At 46.1% G+C, this 27350-nt stretch overlaps 1 protein-coding gene, 1 long non-coding RNA gene and 1 pseudogene across 5 annotated transcripts in view; 1 reads left to right on the top strand and 2 right to left on the bottom strand.

Annotated features, from left to right (window-relative positions):
* Positions 1–137: 137 nt before the first annotated feature.
* SLC25A53 (solute carrier family 25 member 53) lies at positions 138–12982 on the bottom strand. 2 transcript variants are annotated; one of them, XM_088794784.1, is made up of 2 exons: positions 7831–11964; positions 138–6157 (listed from the first exon to the last, which is right to left on the bottom strand). In XM_088794784.1, exons 1-2 carry the CDS (start codon positions 7921–7923, stop codon positions 5213–5215), a joined length of 1038 nt encoding a protein of 345 aa, XP_088650910.1. In that variant the 5' UTR covers positions 7924–11964; the 3' UTR covers positions 138–5212. The 2 variants fall into 2 exon arrangements, with proteins under 2 accessions (XP_088650910.1, XP_019574364.1); XM_019718805.3 differs by lacking the exon at positions 7831–11964 and adding an exon at positions 12824–12982 and having other exon boundaries at positions 141–6157.
* Positions 12983–13094: 112 nt separating this feature from the next.
* ZCCHC18 (zinc finger CCHC-type containing 18) lies at positions 13095–16237 on the top strand (annotated as a pseudogene). Its single transcript, XR_016019915.1, has 2 exons — positions 13095–13291; positions 13639–16237. The product of XR_016019915.1 is annotated as a zinc finger CCHC-type containing 18 (transcript).
* A 5405-nt stretch (positions 16238–21642) lies between these two features.
* LOC141569626 (uncharacterized) overlaps positions 21643–27350 on the bottom strand; it is a 32182-nt gene continuing 26474 nt past the window's right edge. Inside the window, exon 3 of one of the 2 annotated variants that reach the window (XR_012493321.2) lies at positions 21643–23810. This is a non-coding gene — a long non-coding RNA (uncharacterized LOC141569626). Of the gene's footprint in view, positions 23873–27350 lie in introns of both variants that reach the window. The other variant, XR_012493322.2, reaches the window with a different exon arrangement.

Here is a 27350-nt window from a genome sequence, read left to right on the forward strand (position 1 = left end):
CTATTTAATGAAAAAAAACAACACCATGAAAATGATCAAAAAGTAAGAGACAAAGTGGGGAAAGATATATGCAACACATGTAAAGGACAAAAGACTACAGCTAGAATATATATAACTCCAAATTAATTTGAAAAAGGCACACTACCAAATAGAAAAAAAAAGTCAAATGTCTTGAATAAATGCTTCATAAAATAAGAAATCCTAATGTCCAATAAGCATATGAAAAGATGCTCAACATCATTAGTAATCAGGAAAATCAAATTATGAGAGGCTATTTTACACCCATTAGAGGAGCAATAATTTAAAAATGTGATCATACCACATATTGGCCACAGGTGACGCAATGGGAATTGTTAAACATTGCTAGTAAGAGTGTAAATTGGTACACCATTAGGAAAAGTTAGGCATCATCTAATAATGCTGAATGTGTGTGGGGACAGAGCCCCAGGGAGTAGTTTACAGGCTCTCGGCCTCAAGTGGAAGGGTGCTGGCTCGGGTGGTGGATGGCCGTTGGCTGTGGCTGATTGGCCGTCGGCTGTGGCCGGTTAGCCGATTGGCCGCCGGTATAACTGCTGTGGCTACGAAGGATTGCCGAGGATTGCCGAGGAGCCGAGCAGAGCCGAGCAGAGCCGAAGAGAGCAGAAGAGGAGAGCCGAAGAGAGCGGAAGAGGAGAGTGGAGAGGAGAGGAACCGAGTCGAGGAGAGTGGAGGAGAGTCGTCGGTAGGTCGGTTGGCGGAAAGGCGGACGGCAGGTCGCGCGTCCGGTGGGCCCAGCCTCCAGTGAGACCATAGTGGTATGACTCCCCTACCTATGGCTCCGTGGGTGTTCCTTTTCGGCCTCACCATATCCTGCGTTCTTGTGTGGGGAGCGGGAGCAGAGACCCCACAGGCCACCCCGCCTGAAAGATGGCGCGGCGAGAAGGCCTCCGTGCATGACAAATGGCGGAGCGAGCAGGGTCTCCCGCACGACAATGTGCCCATACCCTATAAACCAGCAATTCCACTCTTGGATAAATATCCTAAAGATGCCTGCATGTTCGTACATTACCAAGAATATTCATGGTAGCACTGTTTTTTAACAGTTGAAAACTGGAAACAGCCAGAATGTCCCTCAAAGTTATCATGGATGGATAAACTGTGGTATTTTATTATACTACTCATACATTGGTATGTACAAAAATAAAAGTGAAAAAACAACAACAATGAGATACCACTACATACCTATTAGAATACCCCAAATTTGGAACACTGATAACAGCAAATGCTGACAAGTAAGTGGAGCAGCAAAAACTCTGATTCCTTGTTGGTGGGAATGAAAAGTGGTACAGCCACTTTGGAAGACAGTTTGGCAGTTTTCTTAAAATACTAAATATATGCTTACTATACAGTCCAGGAATTTTTCTCTTTGGTATTTATCCAAAAGATTTGAAAACATGTCCACACAAAAATCTGCATACGGATGTTTACAACAGCTTTATTCATAATTGCCCAAACTTCGAAGAAACCCAGATGTCCTTCAGTAGGTGAATGGATAAATAAACTGATACACCCAGACAATGAATATTATCAGTGCTTAAAAGAAATGAGCTATCAAGTCATAAAAAGACATGGAGGAAATTTAAATGCACATTATTAACTAACTGAAAGAAGCCAATCTGAAAAGGCTGCATACTGTGATTCCAACTAAATGACGTTCTATTAAACGTTAAACTATGGAGACAGGGAAAAGATCAGTGGTTGCCAGAAGTTGGAGGGGGATGAACAGGTGGAGCACAGGATTTGGGGGGCAGTGAAACTACTCTGTATGATACTATAATGATGGATGCATGTCATTATACATCTGTCAAAACACGTAGAGTGTACAACACCAACAGTGAACCATAATGTAAACTATGGACTTTTAGTGATAATTATATATCAATGTAAGCTTATCAGTTGTAACAAATGTACCACTCTGGTGGGGAATATTGACAATGGGGGAGGTTATGTATATATGGGGAAAGGGGTATATGGGAAATCTCTGTACCTTCTTCTCAAATTCGCTGTGAATCTAAAACTGCTCTAAGAAACAGAGGCTTTTTTTCAAAGTAAATTTATCACAATTTAAAAAAATGAAATAACTGCAGCTATCTGCAACATGGATGAATCTCACAAGTGAGGCGAAGTGAAAGAAGATAGTAACAATTCCAAGGATATAAAGTATATAAAGCTCAAATATCTGTAAAACAAAACTGTGTTGTTTAGGGATATTTACTTATATGGAAGATAAACCTATGAAGAAAAACAAAGAAATGATATCACAATAGTCAGGATACGGTGGTGGAGGAATTTCATTACGGGGGGTTGTGGGAGCAGGGTGAACAAGGGGGATTATCAAGGTGTTCTATTTCTTGCTCTGGGTGGTCATTACATGGGCGATAGCTTTATAAATGTTTTTTTAATTTGGCAGTTCTCTTCTGGATGCTTCTCTTTTCTTAATGAAATGGAAAGCAAGGTCACCAACTGGGACTGAGGATGGGGAAGGAGGTGAAGATTTGGTGAGAAAGAAAATGGTATGAAAGAAACAGAAGTTGGTGAACAGAACAGAGAAATATAGTATTTTTTTTTTACCTTATTAGTTAGTGAAAATTTTTCATTTTTCTACAAAAAAGCATTTTTATGCCTTCTCTCATATATACATTATTTTATTAACTTTAATATACTACACTATATGTAGTTATCCCAAACACATAAATTGTTATTTGTTTTAAAATAATTTTTAAAAGCAAAATAAAGCTTTAATAGACCACATAATTGTAATAATAGTTGCAATACATTAGTCATTTATTATTTCACCTTTTGCTTTTTAAAAGCTGATATAGTTTATATTTAGACAAAAATACACAGGGCTTATACAAAGATTTTTATTATTTTTCTTTCAACTTTTTATACTAACTAGCTTTGGTGTTAAATTCTACATTTTATAAGTTTTAAACAGACACAGATATTTATTACCTCCTTATTTTATTGATCTCAAGCCCAAAAGCTGTTTTTAAATGTCAGAAAATATAACTACATTAAGAATCCAGGGCGGCTGGATGGCTCAGTTGGTTAGAGCGTGAGCTCTGAACAGGGTTGCCGGTTCGATTCCCACATGGACCAGTGAGCTGCGCCCTCCACAACTAGATTGAAGGACAACGACTTGGAGCTGATGGGCCCTGGAGAAACACACTGTCCCCCAATAAAATTTATAAAAGGAAAAAAAAAAAAGAATCCACATAGTACTGCCCCACCTCATCTAGGGTTGCATGGGATCAGACATGGGAACTCATTTGCAGTTATTCTGTAGCAGTCGTTTTCTATCGACCTTGCTGGCAAATGCTCTCTGATCTCATATCACCCATAGCCATGTCTTTAATTTCTGTGGTATTCATTGAGGAATTCTCACTACAAGAATCTATAATCAGATCATTATAAATGACAAATTCGGTTTGGTAGGGAGGTGCAAGTCCAGGTCATTATCATATCTATAAGGGGGAAACTGACATACTGTCATCTTAGAAATCCTCAAAATTCCAGTTGAACTGAATGGGACAGTTAAGCAATACGTTTCTGTTGGTGAAATTTCAGTTCCTATAGTGTTGCTAATAGCAAACATGCCATCAATAACAGAAACTTATCAAATGTTCCAGTTGAAAGTTATTTTTTATTATCATTATCATCTGCAGCATCATCATTAGCACAAAACTAAATCTGCTAATAAAACAAAATCACACCCCAAAGGCATGTCTTGCTGACAGTGAGTCAGTAACATTATTTTCATGTACAAGGGACAGCACCCTGAGGATAAAGACCATATCACAGCTTGATAATTAATTCAATAATTCAGCCAACATTACTGAGCACCTAGGCACAATGGGAGATTTAAAATGTGTACAAGAATCCCTGCTTTCAAGGAGTTTTACAGTCTAGTAAGAGGTATTGAAGAACACTGAGAACACAGAGCCACATGAGATCAGTGACATAATGGAATTGGCGCCATGTACGAAGTGTTATTGGAGAGGGGCATCATGAGAGACTACCATCACATTCAATTGTGGGAAATCAGAAGAGGCTCCACAGAGACGGTGGCATCTGAGCTGGGCTTTGAGGTTTTGAAGGATTTCCAGCAGAATGGCATGTGGAAAGGGGGCACTACAGGTGGAGAGAATAGTGTGGGCCAAAGCATGGCCATGGGAAAGTTTGTGGCATGTTTGGCTGGTGTATGAAATCTATGTAAGTGGGAGTGATGTGATGAAATGCTGAAAGTGGTATGGGGATCATATTTTGAGTGGCTCTGAACTACAGGCTAAGATTTCGGATCTTGCATTTGTGTTACAGTAACTATAATTAACCACAGCAATAAAATATGCAATGATTTGTGAAGAGATATGGTCATTTCACTTCCAGATTTCTTAGGGAAACTCAAATGGTTTCTAGGCAATGTCATTGCCTTGCTATCAAAAATGTCCCAGCAGATAACCCCAAGCAATCTATAGTATCTAAATTTTTCTATTTTGCATGCAACTAAATCTCTCCCCTCAAAGTCTATTCTTTCCATCCATCCAGTGACCACACCTCTCCTCACGCCCACCTCCAGCCCTACCAGTTCTTGTGGCACTTGATCAGTTGAGGCAAGTCTAATTTAGGATTTTCAGCCCCAACTGCCACCCTGAAGCTGGGACCCACAACATTGAGAAGTGAGAGTAGTGGTAGAAGGGGTAGTGAACAAAGCCATGAAAATGCAGCCATCTGAGAAGTTCTGTGGAATCCCCATCCTAAGAGTCAAGCTTAGTTCTTTGAAGTTGGAGTTCCTGGTCCTCTACTCAGTTTGGTCCAGTGGACAATCGGAGGGATCCTAGAACTCACAGTGCCTAATTAAGGTCCTTTTAAAGTTTCTTCTTACTGTCAAAGAGTTCCTTAAGGGAATGACGTTTCATCTGGGTTACAAGTTATTTAAAAGGCCTCCTGGGTCTGAGGCTGTTGAAGCTGTGGATAGACAGGAGTCTTTTTCTGACCAAGGAAGCCTGCTGGGCTTTGTTTGTGCCCAACAAGCTGGTAGGTGGTGCACTGACAGTTCAAAGATGCTAAAGAATGACTGTATTAGGTAATCAAGCCAAAAAAGTAGGTATTTAGACCAACCAGGGAAGGCTTAGAATAACAAAGTTGCCATGGCCACACTTCCTGCAACTAGTCAGTCTTTCAGCTCTTTCCTGGAATGAGACCTCCTCAGCAGGAAGTCATGGATAGCTGTAGTGAGGCCCCATGTCACGCTGGACCTTAGAATGACCAGGGAGCCCCCACGGTAGATCAGGGACACCTTTCGGCCCCGAGTGTCCCACACATCCTGGGCAGAGGCCCACAGGCTGGGCATGCTCTGCCAACCAATATGGGACTGCATGTTGGCAACTAACACAATCAGAGGATAGAGAACTAGGCAGGTGATAGTTCCATTGACACTCCCAGACACCAAGGCAGGAACCCAATGGGGCAGGCCTTGCTCTGCCAAGCCATGCTGGATGGGGTCCTTGAAGGAGAAATACAGAGCACTCCCCAGGCTGTTCCTGAGAAGGACAGGCCAGAAACCACGATAATAGCCCAGTGACAGCCGCCCCCAAAGCCCATAAGAGTTGAATTCCTTGAGAATGCTGAAGGTGCTAGGGAAGCGAGCTTGCTTGCGACCATCCTGGAGCACATTTTGCACCCTTTCAAAGGGGCTGAGTGCCACAGCCTCCACCACGCCAGACATGAGCCCTGCAGCCCAGCGGTGTCCCAGGGAGTGTGGCCCATTAGGGGAGAGAGAGCACAGCAGGTTATCATAAGTCCCAAACAGTAGAGTGCCTTGCAACGTCTTGGAGAGAAGAGGCGGGTAGATTCCCCTGTAGAAGTATTGAGGGCCTTCATGCCAAAGCTGACGCAGAGCTTCTGACACTGCCACAGCATGGATCTGTTGTCGGAACACAACCTTATAGATAGGAAAGGTCAGAAAAGTAGACATAAAATTGGAAATGGCCCCAAGGGCGTAGGCCTGGGAGTGCCAGCTTTTTTTTCCAGGAACCTCTGCTCGAGTCCAGTGCTGAAGCTCCTTGCCAGGAGAGTGGTTCTGTTCCGCCATGCTGGAGACAACGTGGTGCAGAAACTGGCAAGAGCGGGAAAAAATAGGTTAGACTGACCATTAAATCTGTTGGTGAGCATTTTCACTGCTTAGTTAGAAACAGAGCCCCAAGAAACTACTCAGCTCTAAGGATACAAGGCACTCTTTGGGCCAGTTGCTGAGAAATAAGCACACACTTAATTCATCAACCTTAAATTAGAGGCAGACAGTTTTCTGAACAGAGTCACCACTACAATGGTTTGTTGACACAGCAAATATTCTAATCTTCAAAGAAGGTTTAAGATTGAAGAAAATAAATTTGGGGAAGGAGGGTTCCAAAACCTATTGCACTCAATGCTCACCACATGACATTTTGCATCTGATCAATTGCTAGAATAAGTTGCTATTCTTTCCAAAAAGTGGCACTATCTTGTAGAGGCAGAAGGGCATTCAAAAGTTGTAGTCCAGTTCTTTCTCAAAAAGTTGGTAGAAATTAGGGGAGTGGGGAGTCTCCCTGTCTCCATTTCTGTAGATTCCTGCCTATGCTGTAGCTGTTTCATGGCAATGCCCCACCCCCTCTCCAGAATGAGGAACAGAAAGAGAAGCTGTTCCTAGAAATTCAGCACAAAAAGGCTCCACACCTGGCAATTTCTAAGTCTAACATTGTAGACCTGTAACTCTATAATAGAGCAGGGGTTCTCAACATGAGGCGACTGACATTGGGTCCAGACAATTCTTTGTTCTAGTGCCTGTCCTGAGCATCGTATTGAGCAGTACCCTGGCCTCTACTAGCTGGATGCCAGTAGCACCAGTTGTGACCTACTCAGCTAAGACAACCAAAAATATTTCAGACACTGCCATATGTCCCGGGGTGGGGGGCAAAATATAGTGGTTCAGAACCACCATAATAGAGGGAAGAGGCAGTGCAAAGACTCCAAACTATTGCTCCCACCTGAGAATGGTCCCGGAGTAGACGAGAGGTAACCAGGGAGCTGGGGCACGGGAAGGAAATTTGGGATTAGGAAGAAATCAACACTCAGTGCAGACCTGAGAACCTGAGGAAGTTTGTTGTGAATAGGGGCTCCACTGGGCTGAGAGGACAGGGTGTACTGCAGTGGGAGATGAGTGTGCTGAGGAGAGGAAGCATAGAAGTATGGGTAGGGGACAGGAGGAGGAGGGAGAGGGCAGATGACCAGACTGGGGACTCACATCTAGACTGACAGGAAGCCTAGTAGGAACTACAGACCCAGAGGTTTCACACAAAACCCTGGCCTGTGTGGTCCTGAGGGGAGGGAGGTGTTGGGGCTCTAATTATGTTAGCAGTTAATGGCCTGCTCAACAGAGACAAAGGGGTCCCCACAGGTTGAGGCCCCGAGGGAGTGGGGAGAAGCCAGGCACTGCCAGAAGCCCACTGCAGCCTTCTCTGGGCTGCTGCACCTGAAATCTGCCTTCAAGGGCTTCTCCTTTCAGAATCTCCCCTCCCCCATCAGCTCCTCCCTGGCTTCTCACTCCTGTTCCATCCATCACCCCACAATCATCTGTCCTCACAACCCCCCCCCACCCTAAGCCACACTCTCTTGGTGGTGGGGGGGGAAGCTCAGCCTCTCCTGCTCTGCCATCACCCCTCCCTACCCCCACATTCCATGTTTGCCTTAGGCCTCACTCCTAACCCACATGGCCAGGAGACTGGGAGGTCCCATCTGCCTGGGACCCTTTACCTGAGAACTGGCCAGGAGGAGCAAAGGCTCAAGAGGCCCTGTTCTTGCATCCCTCTGGAGCACTTCTAGGCCCTTGGCAGCAGCCACCTCCATCTCTCCAGAGCCCAAAGTGGCCCCTCCTCCACTGCCAGGAAGGAAGTAGCTCCGCTTGCAGGCCCAAAGCCACAGGGACCCCCAACATTCCCCAGCTGTCCTGCCAAGGGCCTTCTCCCCCAAGTTTTACCTGCACCTAAATAAGGATGGGTGGTAAGGGAAATGTCTGTCCTCTCTTCTATCTCAGAGTGCAATAATATTCCACTTCCTCCCCACATTTTCCTGAATAACCTATAAACAAGTGTTGACTAGCTACAGAAGGCAGGCTGACTTAGCAGAAAGAAAACTAGGCTACGTAGGATTTGGCAGACCAGCATTCTAAGTGCCAGTTCTGTTATCACCTTCCTGTGTGACCTTTAGAAATTCATTGACATCTTGGAGCTCCCCTGTCTCAGTTATAAAATGAACAGACAGGGTAAAATGCATTTGGGGCATCCTCATACTGTGCATGTCACAGAGGGTTGACATGGGAGAATTTGGGGAAATATATGATAGAGGAATTAATTATGCTTTGCCATTCCCGATTCTTTGCGCCATTTTTGCCAATCATTTTCAGGGATTACAGGTGAATAATTTAGAAATACCTTACCTTAAATACCTAATTCACCATTTGATAAACATAATTCTTCCTATTTTATGGGGGAGGGGGTAGTCTACTTTTTTCCCATGTATTTTTCTGTTAAGATGCCAGGCTTTGGAGGCAGATGGACCTGAGACTGAATTCTGCCTCCACCACTTACCTAGTTGTGTGACCTTAGGCAAGACACTTCACTCAGTCTCGGTTTCTTCGGCTACAAAATAGGGACAGTAGACCTCCTTCAAAAGGTTATTGCAAAGATTAATAAAATCAAATGCGATAAAGTGGTTGGACATGTATGGCATGGTGGCCTTGATACAAAGTATTTTTTTTTTAAAGATGCTTCTTTACCCCACTGTCTCCACAGAGCACACGCTCCTGTACAACACTCAGGCCAGCCAGAACCACATGACGTGGGATAGTGGAACAAATCCATGTTCACTGGGAGGCAGGAAAGACTTTTCTTCTGTGAATACCAAGGTGTTATTAAACAATCGTGGACAGCCTGGCCCCTTAACATGAGTTCCAAAGTTGAGACCACAGGATGGGCCTAGAGTGGACTTTGAGCTGTTATACCCTGTACCCTATGATGTACCTCGTGCGTTTACAGCCTAGTCAAGTGAGCCCAGGGGATTCCAGACTCCCCTGGCCAGTCTAGTCCAGGTGGACAGCCTATGTGACCACCCCAGGATCCAGCCCCATATTTGTCCATTCATCCAGGGAGTCCCTGAGCCAGTCCTTTGATCAGCTCACAAACATGTATTGACCATCTACTAAACCACTGTGGGTGGATAAATCACTGTGGAGCTGGAGGTGAATAAGACTTGGTGCCTGCCCTCAAGGTCTTGGGAATCTAGTAGGGAAGACAGGTCAACAATGAGCTAAACTCTACTGGAAGGCAAAATAGAGGGTGTACTCACTAAGGTCAGATCAGAAAGACAAGAGCAATGGATTCCACCTGGGACAGGAAGCAGCCAAAAATTTCTCCGAGGAGGGGCATCTGACTTGATTCTTAACCAATGAACAGCCTCTCGTTAGGTCAGGTATTCTAGGCGGAGGAAGAGGTGTAAAGCACAGTGGCCTGAAAGCATGAGTGGTGGGTGCATGGCACTGGACATAGGCCATGTGAAGAAGATAAATCTGTGACTCACAGAGAAGAGCAGATTTAGAATGAGGGCTACATTTGTTTTCCCCACCACAGTGTGTTATGGCATGGGCTGTGGAGTCAGACAGCCCTAGGTTTGATTTTCGTGGTGCCACTGCCTAACTTTATGATCTTGACCAAGTCTCTTCACCTCTCTGAGCCTCAGTATCCTTATCTGTAAAATGATTGGCAGGAAGGGTGCATGAGATGAAGTACATAACATGCCTGGCACAGTACCTGGTATTTCAGTTGCTCCCTAAATTGTATTAGTAGTTTCTTTCTTTCTTTTTTTAAAATGAGATCCCAGGAATAAAGGTAATATTACAACTACATTGTTCTAAAGGCTGAAATCAGTCTAATGCACTGGGTCATCTGCAGCGTGCATTTTCAATTTTTTGTTTGGAAAACAGCAGAGAAGAGTTGTTCATGTCCTTTGGAGTTTGACAGCCCTGGGCACTGAGCCTGGTAAGTCTCAGTGCCTCCACTTACCAGTTGTGTGGCCCTTATATGAGTTACTTAGCTTCCCTGAAAAATGGGACAATTACCTGTCTCAACAGGGTTGTTAAGAAGCTTAAATGAGGTAACAGAGGGAAAGATTCTGGCAGAGGAGGCAGGCAGCCAAGGGTAGCCTATGTAGCCTATTGTTTCAACTGAAAGCATTATCTCCGTAATCTTCAGGCTTTTAAGGTTTCTTTATGGAAATTGGAAAATGTGGTCTCATTAGAGCCATGAATTGGAATACATTCCCACACATGAGGCTAGAGGTAAGGATTGCTCTGTATCCAACTGGAGTCTCAGTCTTGCACTAAGAAACCTTCACTTTGTTCTAATGGCCTGATCCAGGCACTTTTACACAGTGCATTTCCTTTCACTATTTTTTGTCAGAGCTCTAAGATCCAGTCTTCATCCGATTTGATTCCACCCCACCAGGTCCAACTGCAGATCACCTAATTTGGTGACAAAGCCAATTTAAACACAGAAGAAGAGTCTGCTGAGACTAGGTTCAGATGTCATGATATTGGGGAGCAGAAGCAAGTCTTAAGGAAACCCAAGAGCTACTGCCAGCATCACCCCTGACTGTGTGAGGCAAGCATTCTCTCTCCCACACTCTCCACCCCCCACACTATTCCATCCACAAGAGAAAGTCCACAGCCCTCAGGTGGAAGGTGCTTCATCTCCAAATTTGAATTGTTTACTCCAAGGAACTCTAGATACTGGGTTTGTAAATAAGAAGGCAGAAAAGAGCAGGTAAAGTACCTTGGCAGGTTGAAGATGAACCCAGCAGTCAAAGGGCATCAGATTGCTCATTTGCTTTCAAGCATCAGGAGTCAATAACAAGCCCCTCAAGTCATGGAAAATGGAGCAGGTTCCCTAGCCCCTGGCTTCACGGCCCATTCACTCCCAGAGAGCCCTGCATGCCGTTTCCATGGAGTTACTCCTTCTCTGGGGCCAGTGATGGCAAATCCAGCAAAGGAGAGGTCCCCTCAAGAGCTCACAGAAGGGCAACCTAGCAACCTGTCCTGAAGCCAGGAAATGAAAGAGATCTTCCAGAGCAGAGAGCTGTGGTTGGGGGTTAGGTCAAATTGTGTTTCATTTCTCACAGTTCTTTCTCAAGTTCAAGTTGAAAGAGGAAGATGTTACATTCTTACAAGATGTAGGGGAGTGGTTTTTAACCATTTCTGGGCCACCGAGTCATTTGAAAATCTACCAAGCTGTGGACTCGGAAACATACACGGAGTCCAAATTCCTTGCCAACAATTTCAGGAAGGACTCTAGGTGGGAAGCTCTGCTTTGGAGTTACATCTCACGACAGATATGCTTTGGACAGGTGCATGGGCAGCAGGTCTATTTACTTATTACCCTCAGCATGATGTGGTGTTTTAGGCAGTGGTTTACAAACCCCTCTACACCTCAGCATTAAGAACAGAACTGTTTAAAAATATAAATCACACCTCCCACTCATCTTCCTATCATGTTTCCCCGAAAATAAGACTGGGTCTTATATTAAGGTTTGCCCCAAAAGACACATTAGGGCTTATGTTCAGGGGATGTCATCCTGAAAAATCATGCTAGGGCTTATTTTCCAGTTAGGTCTTATTCTGGGGGAAACATGGTAGTAAATCTACACTTGATCTTAGCCAAAAGGCCGAGAAGCGATGCGGTAGTAAATCTGAATCCCCCAGAGGTGGTGCTCAGGAATCTGCATTTGGCACAAGCTCTCCAAAATGATTCTGAGGCAGCCAGCATTGTCCCCATACTTGGGTTGAAAGCATGGGTTCTGGCATCAGAGACTTGGTCCAAATTTTGGCTTCACCTTGTAATTTCAGGCAAGTTATTTCACCTCTCTGAGCCTTATGTTCTTTGGGGTCATAAGCTGTAGCAATAATGTTTTACTTTTTAAAATAAACTGGCAGTTTGTTGTAGTGTAAAAAGAGAAAGAAAAATGCCTCAGTTTCCTCTTTTGTACAATGGGTACCTGAAAGTTGCCTACCTCTTCCTCCACCTCTCTCCCGGCTGACTTCTCATCCTTTGTCAGCCTACCAGCACACCAAGGCTGCTGTTGAGATGGTTTGAAGCCACCGGTGTAAAAAGGCTAACCAGGCAGCTCAGCCAGGCAAATAGTTGGCATTTGGAGAACAACAGACGTGGGTGCAAAATTAAATGATGATACTTATTTGCTGTGCGATGCCGGGCAAGATATATGGGCTCATTTCCTCATCTGTGAAATACACTCGAATTGCATATTGTTCCATATGGGCCCTCCATCTCCACTTTGGCTCTTCTCCACTAACCCTCGATCTGAGTGTAGAGAGGAGTGTTTACCAGAGGCAGCCTTTGAAATCAGACATGTCGACTTGGGCGGGAGCTCTTAGCTCTGCACTTCCTAACCGTACTGCCTGGCGCTGAAGCCCCCCTCTCTGTTAAATGGGCACGCTGCTACCTCCTTCCCCAGGCTGCTGAGAAGAATCAATGAGACGTCCGTGCAAGCGCATTTGCTCGCAGAAAGCGCTCAGTAAATGCTTTCTCCCCCTCCCCCCTAGACAAAGGTGAGGAACTCTTACTGTTCACTTGATTTCTGTCCCACCTCGTGTCTAATGCATCCGGTCTCAAAGCGCAAAGGAGAGTGAGGTGGAAGGGGAGAGAGAGGAGGGAAGCGAGGGGGAAAGCAGCAAACTCACCGGTAAATGCAAATCGGCCCGATGGCTGCGTCCAAGCTTCACTTGACACCGCTCCGGCTCCCGCGCCTGTGTGCTGCAGCCCCCGCCCGCAGGCTCCCCCTTTTGCTTGCAAGGGCCTGGGGGTCCGAGGCTGCGCAGGGAGGCCGGACCCGCTCCCCACTGATTGGCCGCGTGGCCCCGCTCATCATGCTCTTTCATCCCAATTGGGCAGAGGCTGAAAGAAGCGGCGGCTCCTGGGAGGGCCCAACGGGTAGGCGGGGGCGACCACGGCTGCCGTGGGAACTGAGCAGCCTCGACTCGGCTCCCCCTATCCGGGCAGCCGTGAGGAACAGCTCGGTCTCGCAGCTCCGGGTCGCTAGGGGCCGAGGAGGCGTCATCCTTTCCCCCCCACGCAGGTCCGCGGAGACTGGAAGGCGGCATCCATCGCTGTCCACGCGGGACCATCTGCAGCCCACCGGCCGAGTACAGGTAAAAAAAGGGGGTGCGACTGCCCGGAGCGGAGAGAGGAGGGGGACGCCCCACAAGGACTGGGCAGCTCTGGGCGCTTGGGGAATGGAGACTTGCGGGGCAGGGAAGGAGCACTCCCGTAGACCGGCTACGCTGAGGGAGGAGGTGGGGTGCCACTGGGTGCTGCCCAGTGGGTAGGATTTGCCTGAATTGAGAGGGGGCGTTTTCAGAGGGTGGTAAGAAGCGCGGGGGTGGGGAGGAGAATCGCTGTCTGCTTTGAATCCCCTTTGCATCTCTTCATCTCCTCTTGGGGAGGAATATGAGGGTGTGTGTGTGTGTCCAACTACTATTCCCTTTCTGAATGGCAGGCCAGCAAAAGCCGAATCCGAACTTGAATTCTGTGCAGCGTATTGCAGAGCTGGTAAGCAGACGATTTCCTTGGAGAAATGTGATGGAGGGGTCACTTTGGCCTGTATGCATAAGATGGGAGAGGGAATTTTCCATTTGACTACAGCAGAGGTTGGGGGGGGGGGAGCGGGATGAGGGAATGGGGCTGCTTCTGACCCATCTCTTCCCTGCCTTGCCCTCTGTGAGGCCCTGAGGACTGGGATATTCAACCTCTGGTGGACAAAGGTTGACTTACCCGAAAGCAAGCTTTCTCACGGAGGGTACATGTTGCAGAGGCTGGAAGTGAAATTAAGGCGCACACTTCTTTTCGAACTCATGTAAGACTCTGAGAAGTAATAGGACAAACTTTGAGGAGGGGTATGGTTGAAACCTGAGACGGTAAGTTTAATGGAGATCTTATCACCACAAAGCTGTGAGACTTAGACCATTGGATACTATTTTGAGAGCCCAACTCAGTTCCACACACTATCTTACCTAGAATTCGAAGCAACAGTTGCCCTTCCTCCTCCCTCCTGGCAGGAGGGGATGGATGTGGCTCTGAAAAGCATCCTTGCTAGCACCAATGCTAGGGGAGGGGACATCCCCTAGCTCCAGAGGGTTGTAATTGACAGTCTTCTGCAGGGTAATTTTAGGGCAGTGGGCAAGTATAAAATGTACTGCAGGGCATTCAGGAAGGTAGAGAAAGTGACAGCAGACTGCTTCCCTGCGCTCTCCTACCTTATTGACCACCCCACCCTCCCTTTTCTTTACAGTTCTTATTGAGATACAAGGAAGGCAGAGCCCAGGAACGCTGCTTTGGGGATTCCTCCTGCAAATTAGGCGTTTCTAAAAAGCCTGAGCATTTTGTTATATATAGACGATCATTCTATCATGGCTAGCATCATTGCTCATGTGGGTAGTAGCCGGCGGCAGAACGCACACTTGCCGCCTTGGGCCCATTCCATGTTGAGGTCCCTGGGGAGGAGTCTTGGTCCTTTAAGAGTCAATATGGCAGAAAGAAACATGAAGTTGTTTTCAGGGAGGGTGGTGCCAGCCCAAGGGGAAGAAACCTTTGAGAACTGGTTGATCCAAGTCAATGGGGTCCTGCCAGATTGGAGTATGTCCGAAGAGGAAAAGCTCAAGCACCTGATGAAAACCCTTAGGTGCTCAACTGGGGAGGTCATGCGTTTGCTCCAGGTGGCCAATCCCAGCCTAAGTGTGGCAGATTTCTTGCGTGCAATGAAATTGGTGTTTGGGGAGTCTGAAAGCAGTGTCACTGCCCATGGTAAATTTTTCAACACTCTGCAGGCACAAGGGGAGAAAGCCTCCCTTTATGTGATCTGTTTAGAGGTGCAGCTCCAGAACGCTATTCAGGCAGGGATCATAGCTGAGAAAGATGCAAACCAGACTCGCCTGCATCAGCTCCTTTTAGGAGCTGAGCTGAATGGGGACCTGTGCTACAGGCTGAAGCATCTTCTCAGGATGTACACAAATGAGCAGGAACGTCTTCCCAATTTCCTGGAGTTAATCAAGATGATAAGGGAGGATGAGGATTAGGATGACACTTTTATGAAACGGAAGCGGGCAAAGAGATCTGAGCTAATCATGGAGATGGCAGCAAGCCCTGTGGCATTTCAGGGCCCCCAACCAATGGCCATCTGCAGTGCTGACTGCAACGTGATAGAGCTAGAAGATATCCTGTGACTCAGATGAGGATGTGATCCTAGTGGCGTCTCAGGACCCTCCACCTCCATCCATGGGTGCCCCTCCCCTCAGAGGCAGGGTCAGACTTCAGGATCAAGCACTGGTCATTGATTCCCCCAACAGTTCCTGGGTTCAATCTCCTTCCACCAGTGGGGTTTCTCGGGATATGCATAGATCTAGGAAGTGAAAATACACAATCTGCTGTTCCTGCTGTGGCAAGGAGGGCTACTCAAAGGAAACCTGTGACAATGAGAACAACAAGGCCCAAGTATTTGAGAATCTGAGCATCACCCTGCAGGAGCTGATGCATCCAGAGGAGGAGAGGTCAAAAGAGGTCCCTGGCAAACACAATGACCCCTCTGAGCCACAGTAAGGTGTTATACCCAGCCCTAAGTGAACCCTTAACTATATTCAGACTGGTGTTGAGAAAAATGGGGGTGGGGAGTGTGCATAGGCATCTATCTATATGAATTAATACACAAAGTGGCTTTCTTGGGGGAAGAAGAGGTCTTGGATACCAGCAAAGTGGAGGGCACCGCCTGACCTCTGTCCCTGCTCCCTCCTCCATCTGTCTATTCTGTTTATTTCCTTGATGACTTTATTCTATAAAGGAGTATAATTCTCTGTCAAACCTTCAAAAACTGGAGGAAAATACAAAAACTTTAATGTACAAGTTACCTGAAACTCTCCACTCTTATATAACCACTCTCAGCCCTTTGATGAATTTTTTTCTAGATATCCCCTGTACCTGTGTACCCAGATAGATATATGTACAGATAAATGTGATCACATATTAGTGCTGTTCTATACTGTGTATTTTTCACCAAACAATGTATGTCGTGGATGTCTATGTCAATAAATATATATAAGCATCAAGTTGAATGTCTCTCTGTGTGTTGGTACTTCGTATAGAGGAAAAATAAATAAGAAAACTAAGTATAGAAGCTATAACAGGGAGGGTCATACTGTGGAGTTTTTATCAACCTCATTTATAGATGAGGAAAAAGGAAGCTGAAATGGGCTGAACATCTCTTAAAAGAGCCCCTATCACAACTGACCTGTCTCCTAAGTCAGAGAGTCAAATCTGCACCCACTAGTTACTAATGTCCCAGTGCTTGCTTCTCTAATGCATCTGAGAAATCTGATGATGGGATGGGGGTGGGGGCAAAAATGTTGAATGAAGACTGCAGGGGCTCCATTCCTGTTCACTTTGGGAAGTGGCAGCTCTCCTTTCCCTGGGGAGATTCCTTAGATTTTTGCTACTGCTGCTTCTGGACAACGCCTGGTGGCTAGAAGACTGTCCTGTGGGCTGATACTACCCTCTACCTCCTCCCCAATTACAGAGAAAGCAGCTGCTCCTGAGAGTTCAGTAGTAGCAGGAGGCTCAGGCCCCCCAAGCTGCACCCGAGCTATATGCTAGAGGATGTCGGCAGCCCAAGGATCCCAGCTAACCTCACCCTGACTCAAGAAATGGGAACAGCCAGGGAAGGATGAAAAACAATCTGGATGCCAGGGCGTGTGATAAAAACGGGAATCTGAAAGCCCACATACCCTTTTATTAATAGAACTGAGGGCATTAATAGGGGGAGAGAGGGCACAGAAGGAACTTCCTGGACACCTGCTCCTGCCCTATCTCATGGCCTCATATTGGAAGGTGATAAAAAATGATATGTGACCTCTGTCCCTAAGGGTCCCATGTTCCTTAATAGTTTTATCAGTTCCTATCCTTGAGAGCAGGACAAGGTGGGGGAGGGGATGATTTCCTTTAAGGCAGGGAGTGGAGTGAAATGAATGCAGACCTGGGGGAGTTTGTCAGGAAGAAAATGGCTGAGAGGACAGGGTGTACTGAGGAGAGGAAGCATAGAAGTATGGGTAGGGGACAGGAGGAGGAGGGAGAGGGCAGATGACCAGACTGGGGACTCACATCTAGACTGACAGGAAGCCTAGTAGGAACTACAGACCCAGAGGTTTCACACAAAACCCTGGCCTGTGTGGTCCTGAGGGGAGGGAGGTGTTGGGGCTCTAATTATGTTAGCAGTTAATGGCCTGCTCAACAGAGACAAAGGGGTCCCCACAGGTTGAGGCCCCGAGGGAGTGGGGAGAAGCCAGGCACTGCCAGAAGCCCACTGCAGCCTTCTCTGGGCTGCTGCACCTGAAATCTGCCTTCAAGGGCTTCTCCTTTCAGAATCCCCCCTCCCCCATCAGCTCCTCCCTGGCTTCTCACTCCTGTTCCATCCATCACCCCACAATCATCTGTCCTCACAACCCCCCCCCACCCTAAGCCACACTCTCTTGGTGGTGGGGGGGGGAAGCTCAGCCTCTCCTGCTCTGCCATCACCCCTCCCTACCCCCACATTCCATGTTTGCCTTAGGCCTCACTCCTAACCCACATGGCCAGGAGACTGGGAGGTCCCATCTGCCTGGGACCCTTTACCTGAGAACTGGCCAGGAGGAGCAAAGGCTCAAGAGGCCCTGTTCTTGCATCCCTCTGGAGCACTTCTAGGCCCTTGGCAGCAGCCACCTCCATCTCTCCAGAGCCCAAAGTGGCCCCTCCTCCACTGCCAGGAAGGAAGTAGCTCCGCTTGCAGGCCCAAAGCCACAGGGACCCCCAACATTCCCCAGCTGTCCTGCCAAGGGCCTTCTCCCCCAAGTTTTACCTGCACCTAAATAAGGATGGGTGGTGAGGGAAATGTCTGTCCTCTCTTCTATCTCAGAGTGCAATAATATTCCACTTCCTCCCCACATTGAATGATTTACTCAGATAAACAGTTTATACTGTCATAATTTCTTTCTGGGCCCAAATAAAGTAAAAATGAAAATAGTTGCTATACCTTCCACCACCCTCCTTTTCATTGGAGTCAGCTTGGGGATTCAGTACAGATCACTGCTTTGAAAATTGTTCTGTGATTCACCTCCTTTTGGCCTTCCCTCATCCTCTTCGCTGTTGTGTAAACTTGAAATTGTCTAAATTTTTATTTCACCAAAATGATGCAAACCTAATCCTTTACTTCACTTGTGTGACACTGGCTTTTCCTTTATTCTGGAAATATGTATTTTGCCCATTTGGAAGACATGGGACACCTGGGCACTCAGATCAGACTAAGGGAGTTAGCCAAAGGAAGGCTTTTAGAGAATTTTGTGTCTGACAGCCTTCATTTAGGATTATAGGTTTTATTCCTTCCTTTTCCCCTTCATTCTCATAAGTCACTCAGGTGAAATGAGTCTTTTGTCAGGAGAAACTAGCCTTTGAATGACCTTTCACATTATCTCCATCCTTCTAGTAGTTTCCCTTCTTGGTTTCCATGACAACCTTGTCTTGGACAACCCCGACCTTTTTGGTGCCTACTTCTCAATATCCTTTGCTGAATCTTGTTTCTCTTCCTGACCCTTCCATAATAGGGATGAAAATTAAAATCACAACTGTGAATTTTTGAAAGCTTATTTAGGTGCCAGGCACCCTTTAAATGCAGTAGCGCTTTAATCCTTTTAGCAAGCCCATACCATAAGACAGCTATCACTCTTGCTTTCGAATTTACTATTAATATTAATTACTATTAGTTGCCATATACTTCAGATAAGGAAACAGGCTGGAAAATTAGGAGACTACCTAGGGTCAGGCAGCTAGTTAGTGGTGGAGACTGAAAGAACCTGTGCTCCTTAGTCGGGTTAGCTGTCACGTACTATGATGTGGGTACTATTACCATCCACACGTGATGCATGAGGAGACTGGGTTTATGCACATGAAGTGATTAGCCAAACGTCAGGAGAGCAAGTGGCTTCCGTGTCACACACAAGGATGGAATCTTTAAGGAACACTTGACAGAAAAGAGGCTTTTTTTCTACCTTTCTTTTTCTTTCCCTCTGAGTTGCAGCTAGCCCACCTGCTGCCTGGCAACCATCCCCTCTCCACCTTCAGTTGTATTAGCACATTCCATTCAAGCACTATGTTGTTGTTTCCTGTCTTTGCTTTAGGTGCAAATGGTTGTGCATTTAACATATGCAAGCGGAAACAGCTGCAGAAGTCAATGGGGGAAAGGATGAACTCTTTAATTAGCAGTGCTAGGAGGACTTCAGTATCTAATTAGAACAAATATGTTTACTTTCTCCCATGATACTAAATAGGAATTCCAGATCAATTTGGAAATAAATATAGATTTTATGCAAGTGTGTACTAATTCTTTAATAATATATTTGTTGTTATAAAAGGAATAAAAATAATCAAATGTTCAAAAGCAACCCCTTTTAAAACTGAGAAAACAAATATTAAATCTCTTGATTGGAGGCTTTCTATGGTTAAGAGTGATGGGATAAATTGTAAAGGAAAGCCAATATAAATCAAAATTAATTTCAGACTGTAATAAAGAATAAAAAGCATTTATTTAAGCAAAAAGGAGCTGCAGCCAGTGAGACACACATTCAGGTAGCAACCTAAATTGTGTTCCACCGAGATAAAGGGGAGGCTGTCTTTTACAGTGAAAGTTCCCACCCAGGTTCTCAATTAGCTCTGTTTTATATAAATGCGGTATCCAAATTGTGCAGTTCTCATTGCACAGGGCAGGTCTCGGTCCATTGGTAAAAAGACAAAACCAGTGTGGGGACAGAGCCCCAGAGAGTAGTTTACAGGCTCTCGGCCTCACGTGGAAGGGTGCTGGCTCAGGTGGTGGATGGCCGTCGGCTGTGGCTGATTGGCCGTCGGCTGTGGCCGGTTAGCCGATTGGCCGCCGGTATAACTGCTGTGGCTACGAAGGATTGCCGAGGAGCCGAGCAGAGCCGAAGAGAGCGGAAGAGGAGAGCGGAGAGGGGAGGAACAGAGTCGAGGAGAGTGGGGAGAGTCGTCGGTCGGTCGGTTGGCGGAAAGGCGGACGGCAGGTCACGCGTCCGGTGGGCCCAGCCTCCAGTGAGACCATAGTGGTATGACTCCCCTACCTATGGCTCCGTGGGTGTTCCTTTTTGGCCTCAGCATATCCTGCGTTCTTATGTGGGGAGCGGGACCAGAGACCCCGCAGGCCGTCCCGCACGACAAATGGCGCAGCGAGCAGGGTCTCCTGCACGACAAATGGCGCAGCGAGCAGGGTCTCCTGCACGACAAATGGCGCAGCGAGCAGGGTCTCCTGCACGACAAATGGCGCAGCGAGCAGGGTACGGTGCCGGCCAAAACCTACCAAAGCATGGTGGAGCGGTTTGTGCGTGTGAGAGCCCAGCTTCGGAATGCCCATGAGGAGCGACACCGGGAACGGGAGGCGCGGTCAGCCTGGGAGACACAAGCCTCCAGCTGGCACACCACCTTCTTGGCCATAGAAGGCGTTGTCCTCCTTTTGTTGATCTGCTGCGGCCTTAAGCTCCGAGGGTGGTGGACATCTTACAAGGAGGCCTCCACCCACTCAGACACCCGGCACGGCGAGCAAGATTCCGACCAGGTAGGAATGGCGTCTGACTCTGGGCAGGAGGACGTGTGGCCCCCACACAGTGTATGGTGTCCGATGGCCACTGTTCTCAGGAGTTGGACACCCAAGGAGGGGTGGGAGGACATGGACGGCTCTCCGGCCAGCGTGGAGAGGGCCCTGCAGGCTCTGGCTGAGCGGTTGCCGGAGGAGGAGAAGGCTACAGCCGGCCGCGTGGGCTGGATGTTCCTCACGGCCTTGAGTCTCAACACGGAAAATGCGCTTAATGAAATGGCCCGGGTGCCGGACCAGGTGTCCCGGTTGGAAGCGCTGGAAGCCCGAGTCCGCCTGTTAGAACACGGGCCCCAAAGTGGAGACTCTGAGGCAGAGGCGGAGGAAGCAAGTGGAGATAATGTAGCTCCCAACCCCCAAGCCCGGTCAATCTTTAAGCAAAGGGTAAAACATGAGCAACCTTTGGGCCCTGGGGGCATTGCTGCTGGCAACCCAGCTGTGACTGAGTTCACAACCTACACCCTATACACTCCCACTGAGTTGTAGGAGCTAGGGAGGCAGTACAGACAGCGCCCTGGAGAGCCAGTCTCGGCTTGGCTATTACGTTTATGGGATGAGGGAGCAGACAGCATTCTCTGCTCCCCAGGCGAGATGGAAAAGCTAGCCTTCATGACAGTGCATCCGTCCCTGTGACAAAGGTTACAAAACTGCCATAGGTTGGCCAACAACCAGGGTAACCATTCTCTAATGGCGTGGCTCACTGCTGCGGTACGCACAGTATGGGGACAGGCTGGTGAGCTGCCAGACACTGTGAGTCAATGGCAGTCATATACAGAACTTACACAAATAATCCGTGAAATGGGTATGAGACATGCTATTTTTAACCTCAACATGCAGGGCCCAGATGACGAGCTTTTTACTGCCAGCATGAGAGATCTGGTTTTGGATACTGCACCTGCGAGTGCTTTTGGATCCTTGGTTGCTATTCTTACACCATATGTAGAGCGACGGATCCATGAAGTTACAACTGCCATGGCCACCCTAGGGGATGTTGAAAGCCGGAGGCGAAGGAAGTTAAGACAGGAGGTCCGCACAGTTGAGACCTGGAAGCCCACACCAAAGGTAAAGGGGCGAGGTCGCGGGCCTCAGAGAGTAACACACGCACAGATGTGGCGTGATCTCGTGGCAGCAGGGGTCGATAGGAAAAAAATAGACCGACAACCCAATGCACTCCTGCTGGAACTTTGGAAACAGTTGCGTCCGGAACAACAATTCCGGAGAAGCATAAAGGAGGAGTCTGGGAAAGCGCGACCCGTGTCCCTCCAGGACTTCATGCAGCCGCTTGAGGCCGACTCCTTTCAGCTTGATTAGGGGTGGGGCCAAGGTACCTGGTCAGAGGGGACGAGCAGGGACCGGAGGCCCCACGTGGAACTGTCCATACATTGGTCCCCTTTGAATGTACAGAGGGTTTTGGCTCCAGTTAACACTGGCGCCGACTGCAGTCTCATTTATGGGAACCCAGAACTGTTCCCTGGACCAGCAGTCTGCATTGATGGTTACGGGGGGAAAAACTGTGACTGTGAAAGCCGTTTCCTTACCACTGGGTATAGGAAGGCTTCCTCCTCGTACCTACAAGGTTTATGTCTCCCCCGTTCCAGAATATATTCTAGGGGTGGACGTGCTACATGGCCTCAGCTTACAGACGTCGGTAGGAGAGTTCCATCTCCGGATCCGGGTGGTGAAAGCGGTGACACACGGGCATGCTCACCACCCTCCTCAAATGTTGCCACAGCCCTGGCACGTGGTTACAGTGCAACAGTACCGCCTGCCAGGAGGACAGGAGGAGATTGGTCGTACGATATTGGAATTGGAGAAGGCACATATTGTGAGGCCAACGCACAGTCCCTTTAACTCCCCAGTATGGCCTGTCAAGAAGCCAGATGGGACCTGGTGAATGACTGTGGACTATAGGGAGTTAAATAAGGTGACGCCAGGGGTGGTGGCTGAGTGGCCACCGCAAGTGACTGTAGTATACAGAGGTCCCGATACCGGGATGATTTTGCGAGGAAACTATGTACTCTCACTATGGCCTATTATGGGGTCCCCTGTTCTGTTACATGTTGAAACTATGCAAGGGACCCCAAGTACTGCCATAAAGGTCTGGTACCACAAACCGGGAAAGGTGCCAGTGGCAGCGACCCTCCTTTCCCAGGACAAAAAGCTAGCATGTATCCTCCCAGATGGAAGGGATTTGCCATTGTTGGTTCCTAAGACTACCGTTTCTTTTTGTCCGTAGGTGTAAGTAGGCTAATACGGCACAGGGACCCTCGCGGAAGACGCTTGTTGCGTAGATTGTGAGGCGAGACTCTGTAGGGGTGGAGTGTGGGGACAGAGCCCCAGAGAGTAGTTTACAGGCTCTCGGCCTCATGTGGAAGGGTGCTGGCTCGGGTGGTGGATGGCCGTCGGCTGTGGCTGATTGGCCGTCGGCTGTGGCCAGTTAGCCGATTGGCCGCCGGTATAACTGCTGTGGCCACGAAGGATTGCCGAGGAGCTGAGCAGAGCAGAGCAGAGCCGAAGAGAGCAGAAGAGGAGAGCGGAGAGGGGAAGAACAGAGTCGAGGAGAGTGGGGAGAGTCGTCGGTAGGTCGGTTGGCGGAAAGGCGGACGGCAGGTCGCGCGTCCGCTGGGCCCAGCCTCCAGTGAGACCATAGTGGTATGACTCCCCTACCTACGGCTCCGTGGGTGTTCCTTTTTGGTCTCACCATATCCTGCGTTCTTATGTGGGGAGCGGGACCAGAGACCCCGCAGGCCATCCCGCACGACAACCAGTATTTCCATGCAATGGTTAATTCAGACAGTGGAAACGAACAGGGCATAGTGCAGGAAGCTGAGAATTCAGTCTGAGATTCTTCCCGGTATACAGAGTACATGAGAAGCCCTTGTCAGCAAATGGCTGCTAGGCATTTATTTATAAAATTTGGGCCCTTGGTTGACCATGGGGAATCCATCTCAGCAGATAAATTTCTTCTCAGTGTTCACAGCAAATGAATCTTTCTTCTTGGGGTCCACACCAATAACCCAGAAGACAGAATTAACAGACATAAAAGACAAACAGCAACCTGAGAAATAGTGGCAACAAGTAAGAAAAACAATAACAGCAAACTTTTATTGTGTTTAAACAGCTAACATTTATTAAGGTCTTACAACAAAGTGCCAGGCATATTCTAAGAGCTCTACATGGTTTCATTTTATTCTCACAATAAACCCTGAGGTAGATCCTAATATTATGTCCAGGATCTAAAACATTCTTATTTAAAGTAGAAAAGCCAGAAGTGCATAAAGTGTAAATATATAGCTTAAGAAGTTATAAAGCAAACCACCACCACAAAAATCAAGCGAGAGAACATTGCCAGAACTCCTGAAATATCTGTGAGTCCTCTGCCCAATCACAACCTCTTTCCTCTAAAGGAAAACACACCAGTGAACTAAGGCTTTTACCTTGCCTTTCTTTAGAGCTTCACCACTCAAATATGAATCCTCAAACACTACTGTCTTGTTTGTGAACTTTGTATAAATAGAACTATAGTGCATGTATCCTTCTGTATCTGGCTCATTTCCTTTACAATTATGTTTCTGAGGTTCAACTTTTTTGCATGTGGCATTAGTTCCTCATCTTTAGAGTTGCAATTCTCAAAAATTTTTCCATATAAATTAATAGCAATTACTATTTACAATTATTAAGGGAGATTAACAAAATCAGTACACAAAATCAGTATCAAAAGATCACTTATATTTCTATATACCATCAGCAATCACTTAAAATGAAACTTAAACAAATTACATTTAAAATAGCATATAAAATCAAATACAGGTTTCCCCAGTATCTGAAAGTAGAGCAGTCTTACTTTATCTTTCATAGGCCCAAATGGCATAAAGGGAATAAAAAAAAGCTGAGATAGCAATACTTGTATCAGACAAAATAGACTTTAAAACAAAGGCTGTATTAAAAGACAAAAAGGGACATTACATAATGATAAAGGGGTCAATCCATCAAGAGGATATAACCCTTATAAATATTTATGCACCCAACACGGAGCACCAAATATATAAATCAAATATCAACAGATATAATTGGAGAGATCAACAATAATACAATCACAGTAGGGGACTTTAACACCCATTGACACCAATGGATAGATCTTCCAGACAGAAAATCAACAAGGAAGCAGTGGCCTCAAATGACACACTAGACTGGATGGTTTAATTGATATTTTAGAGCATTTTGCTACAAAGCAGCAGAATATACATTCTTGTCCAGTGCACATGGAACATTTCCCAAGATAGACCATATGTTAGGCCATAAAACAAGTCTCAGTAAATTTAAGAAGATTGAAATCATATCAATCATCTTCTCTGACCACAATGATATGAAACTAGAAATAAATTACAAGAAAAATACTGAAAAACACATAAACACATGGAGGCTAACTAACATGCTACTAAACAATGAATGGGTCAACAATGAGATCAAGAAAGAAATCAAAAGATAACTTGAGAAAAATAAAAAGGAAAACACGACGAGCCCAATCTATGTGACAATGAAAGCAGTCCTAAGGGGGGAAATTCATAGCAATACAGGCCTACCTCAAGACATGAGAAAAAGCTGAAATAAACAATCTAAACTTACAGCTAAAAAAAGTAGAAAGAAACAATAAACAAAGCCCAAAGTGAATAGAAGAAAGGAAATAATAAAGATCAGAGTTAAAATAGAGTCTAAGAAACAATACAAAAGATCAATGAAACCAAGAGCTGGTTCTTTGAAAAGGTAAATGAAATTGATAATCCTTTAACCAGACTCATCAAGAAACAAAGAAAGAGGACCCAAATAAATAAAATCAGAAATTAAAGTGGAGAACTGACAACTGACACCATAGAAATACAAAGGATTGTAGGAAAATATTAGAAACAATTATATGCCAACAAAATGGACAATCTGGAAGAAACGGATAAATTCCTAGAAACATACACTCTTCCAAGACTGAATCAAGAAGAAATAGAAAATTAGAACCGATTACTACTAATGAAATCAAATCAGTAATCAAAAAACTTCCAACAAATAAAAGTCCTGGACCAGATGTCTTCACAGGTAAATTTTTAGCAAACATTCAAAGAATTAACACCTATGCTTCTCAAACTATTCCAAAAAATTCAAGAGGAGGGAATGCTCCCAAGCTCATTTTACAAGGCCACCATTACCCTGATTCTAAAACCAGACAAAGACATTACAAAAACAGAAAACTATAGGCTGATATCCCTGATGAACATAGATGCAAAAATCCTCAATATATTAGCAAACCGAATACAGCAATACATTAAAGAGATCATATACCATGATCAAGTGGGATTTATTCCTGGGATGCAAGTTTGGTTCAATATCTGCAAACCAATTAATGTGACACCATATAAACAAAATGAAAAATAAAAATCATATGGTCATATGAATAGATAAAGAAAAAGCCTTTGACAAACTCCAGCATCCATTTATGATGAACACTTCAGCGAAGTGGGAATATAGGGAACATACCTCAACATAATAAAGGCCATATAATGACAAACCCACAGCTGACATCATACTCAACAGGAAAAAGCTAAAAACGTTCTCCTTAAGATCAGGAACAAGACAAGGATGCCCACTTTCATCAGTTTTTGTCAACACAATACTGGAAGTCCTAGCCAAAGCAATCAGGCAAGAAAAAGAAGTAAAATGCATCCAAATTGGAAAGGAAGAAGTAAAACTCTCATTATTTCAGATGACATGGTACTATATACAAAGAGCCCTAACAATTCTATTAACAAACACTGAACACCATTTTTGTTCTGATTTTTTCCCATGCCTGGAGTACCGGTGCCAGTCCAGCAGACAGCATGAAAGAGAATCTCAGAACCAAGTGCCTTCCATGACCTGACTTTCATAGGAAAAGAACAAGGACATATATATTTGTGTTTGTATTAAAGTAGACCTGGAAGAACACACACCAGACTGGGCTGCAGGGAGTTGGGGGAACTTTTGTCTTTACTTTTTCCCATTCTGAGTTTGAAGGCTGTTTCATTTTCATTGACCCTATGCTACACTAAACAATGTTAAAATAATTTTTTAAAGGCCAACCAATAAAAAAATGAATCAATCAGTAAATTACACAAAAGAATCTCAGGATAGTTTCACTCAAACTTTTCTTCCATTCAGCCTCCTCCCTGGTCCCTGGACTCCCTCACCTCCTTGGCTTAGCAGCTCCCAAGCTCCAGATTTCCTTCTGCAGAATTTAGCTGCTGTCTTCCTCTAGGCCCAGGCCATCTCAGCTGGGTTCAGAGAGCCTCACTAACATTCCAAGCTAAGCAAGCGTCCCTGCAGGTGTGCTCCTAATGCAAAGACACTTCCTGTTCTGAGAGGAATCATTTAGCTCTTAAAGCATTTTATTCTCTCCTCCTTCACATGGGTAAAGTAGCCGAAAGCTACTGAATTGAATGAAAGTCCCTGTGAAGAGGCTGAGAGGGAACGATGGTTTAAGTAAATGATCTACAAGGTTGTTAAGAGATGTT

Source organism: Rhinolophus sinicus, chromosome 18 (genome assembly GCF_057876585.1).
Source record: "Rhinolophus sinicus isolate RSI-liver-muscle chromosome 18, RSI-T2T, whole genome shotgun sequence".
Lineage (NCBI taxonomy): Eukaryota > Metazoa > Chordata > Mammalia > Chiroptera > Rhinolophidae > Rhinolophus > Rhinolophus sinicus.

Excerpts from the sequence above, each read along its gene's own strand:
- SLC25A53 (XM_088794784.1), bottom strand. The coding sequence starts at position 7,923 with ATGGAGGTGGCTGCTGCCAAGGGCCTAGAAGTGCTCCAGAGGGATGCA. Across the intron at positions 6,158-7,830 it reads TCCTCCTGGCCAGTTCTCAG|TTTCTGCACCACGTTGTCTC; the intron begins GTAAAGGGTCCC and ends CGCTCTTGCCAG.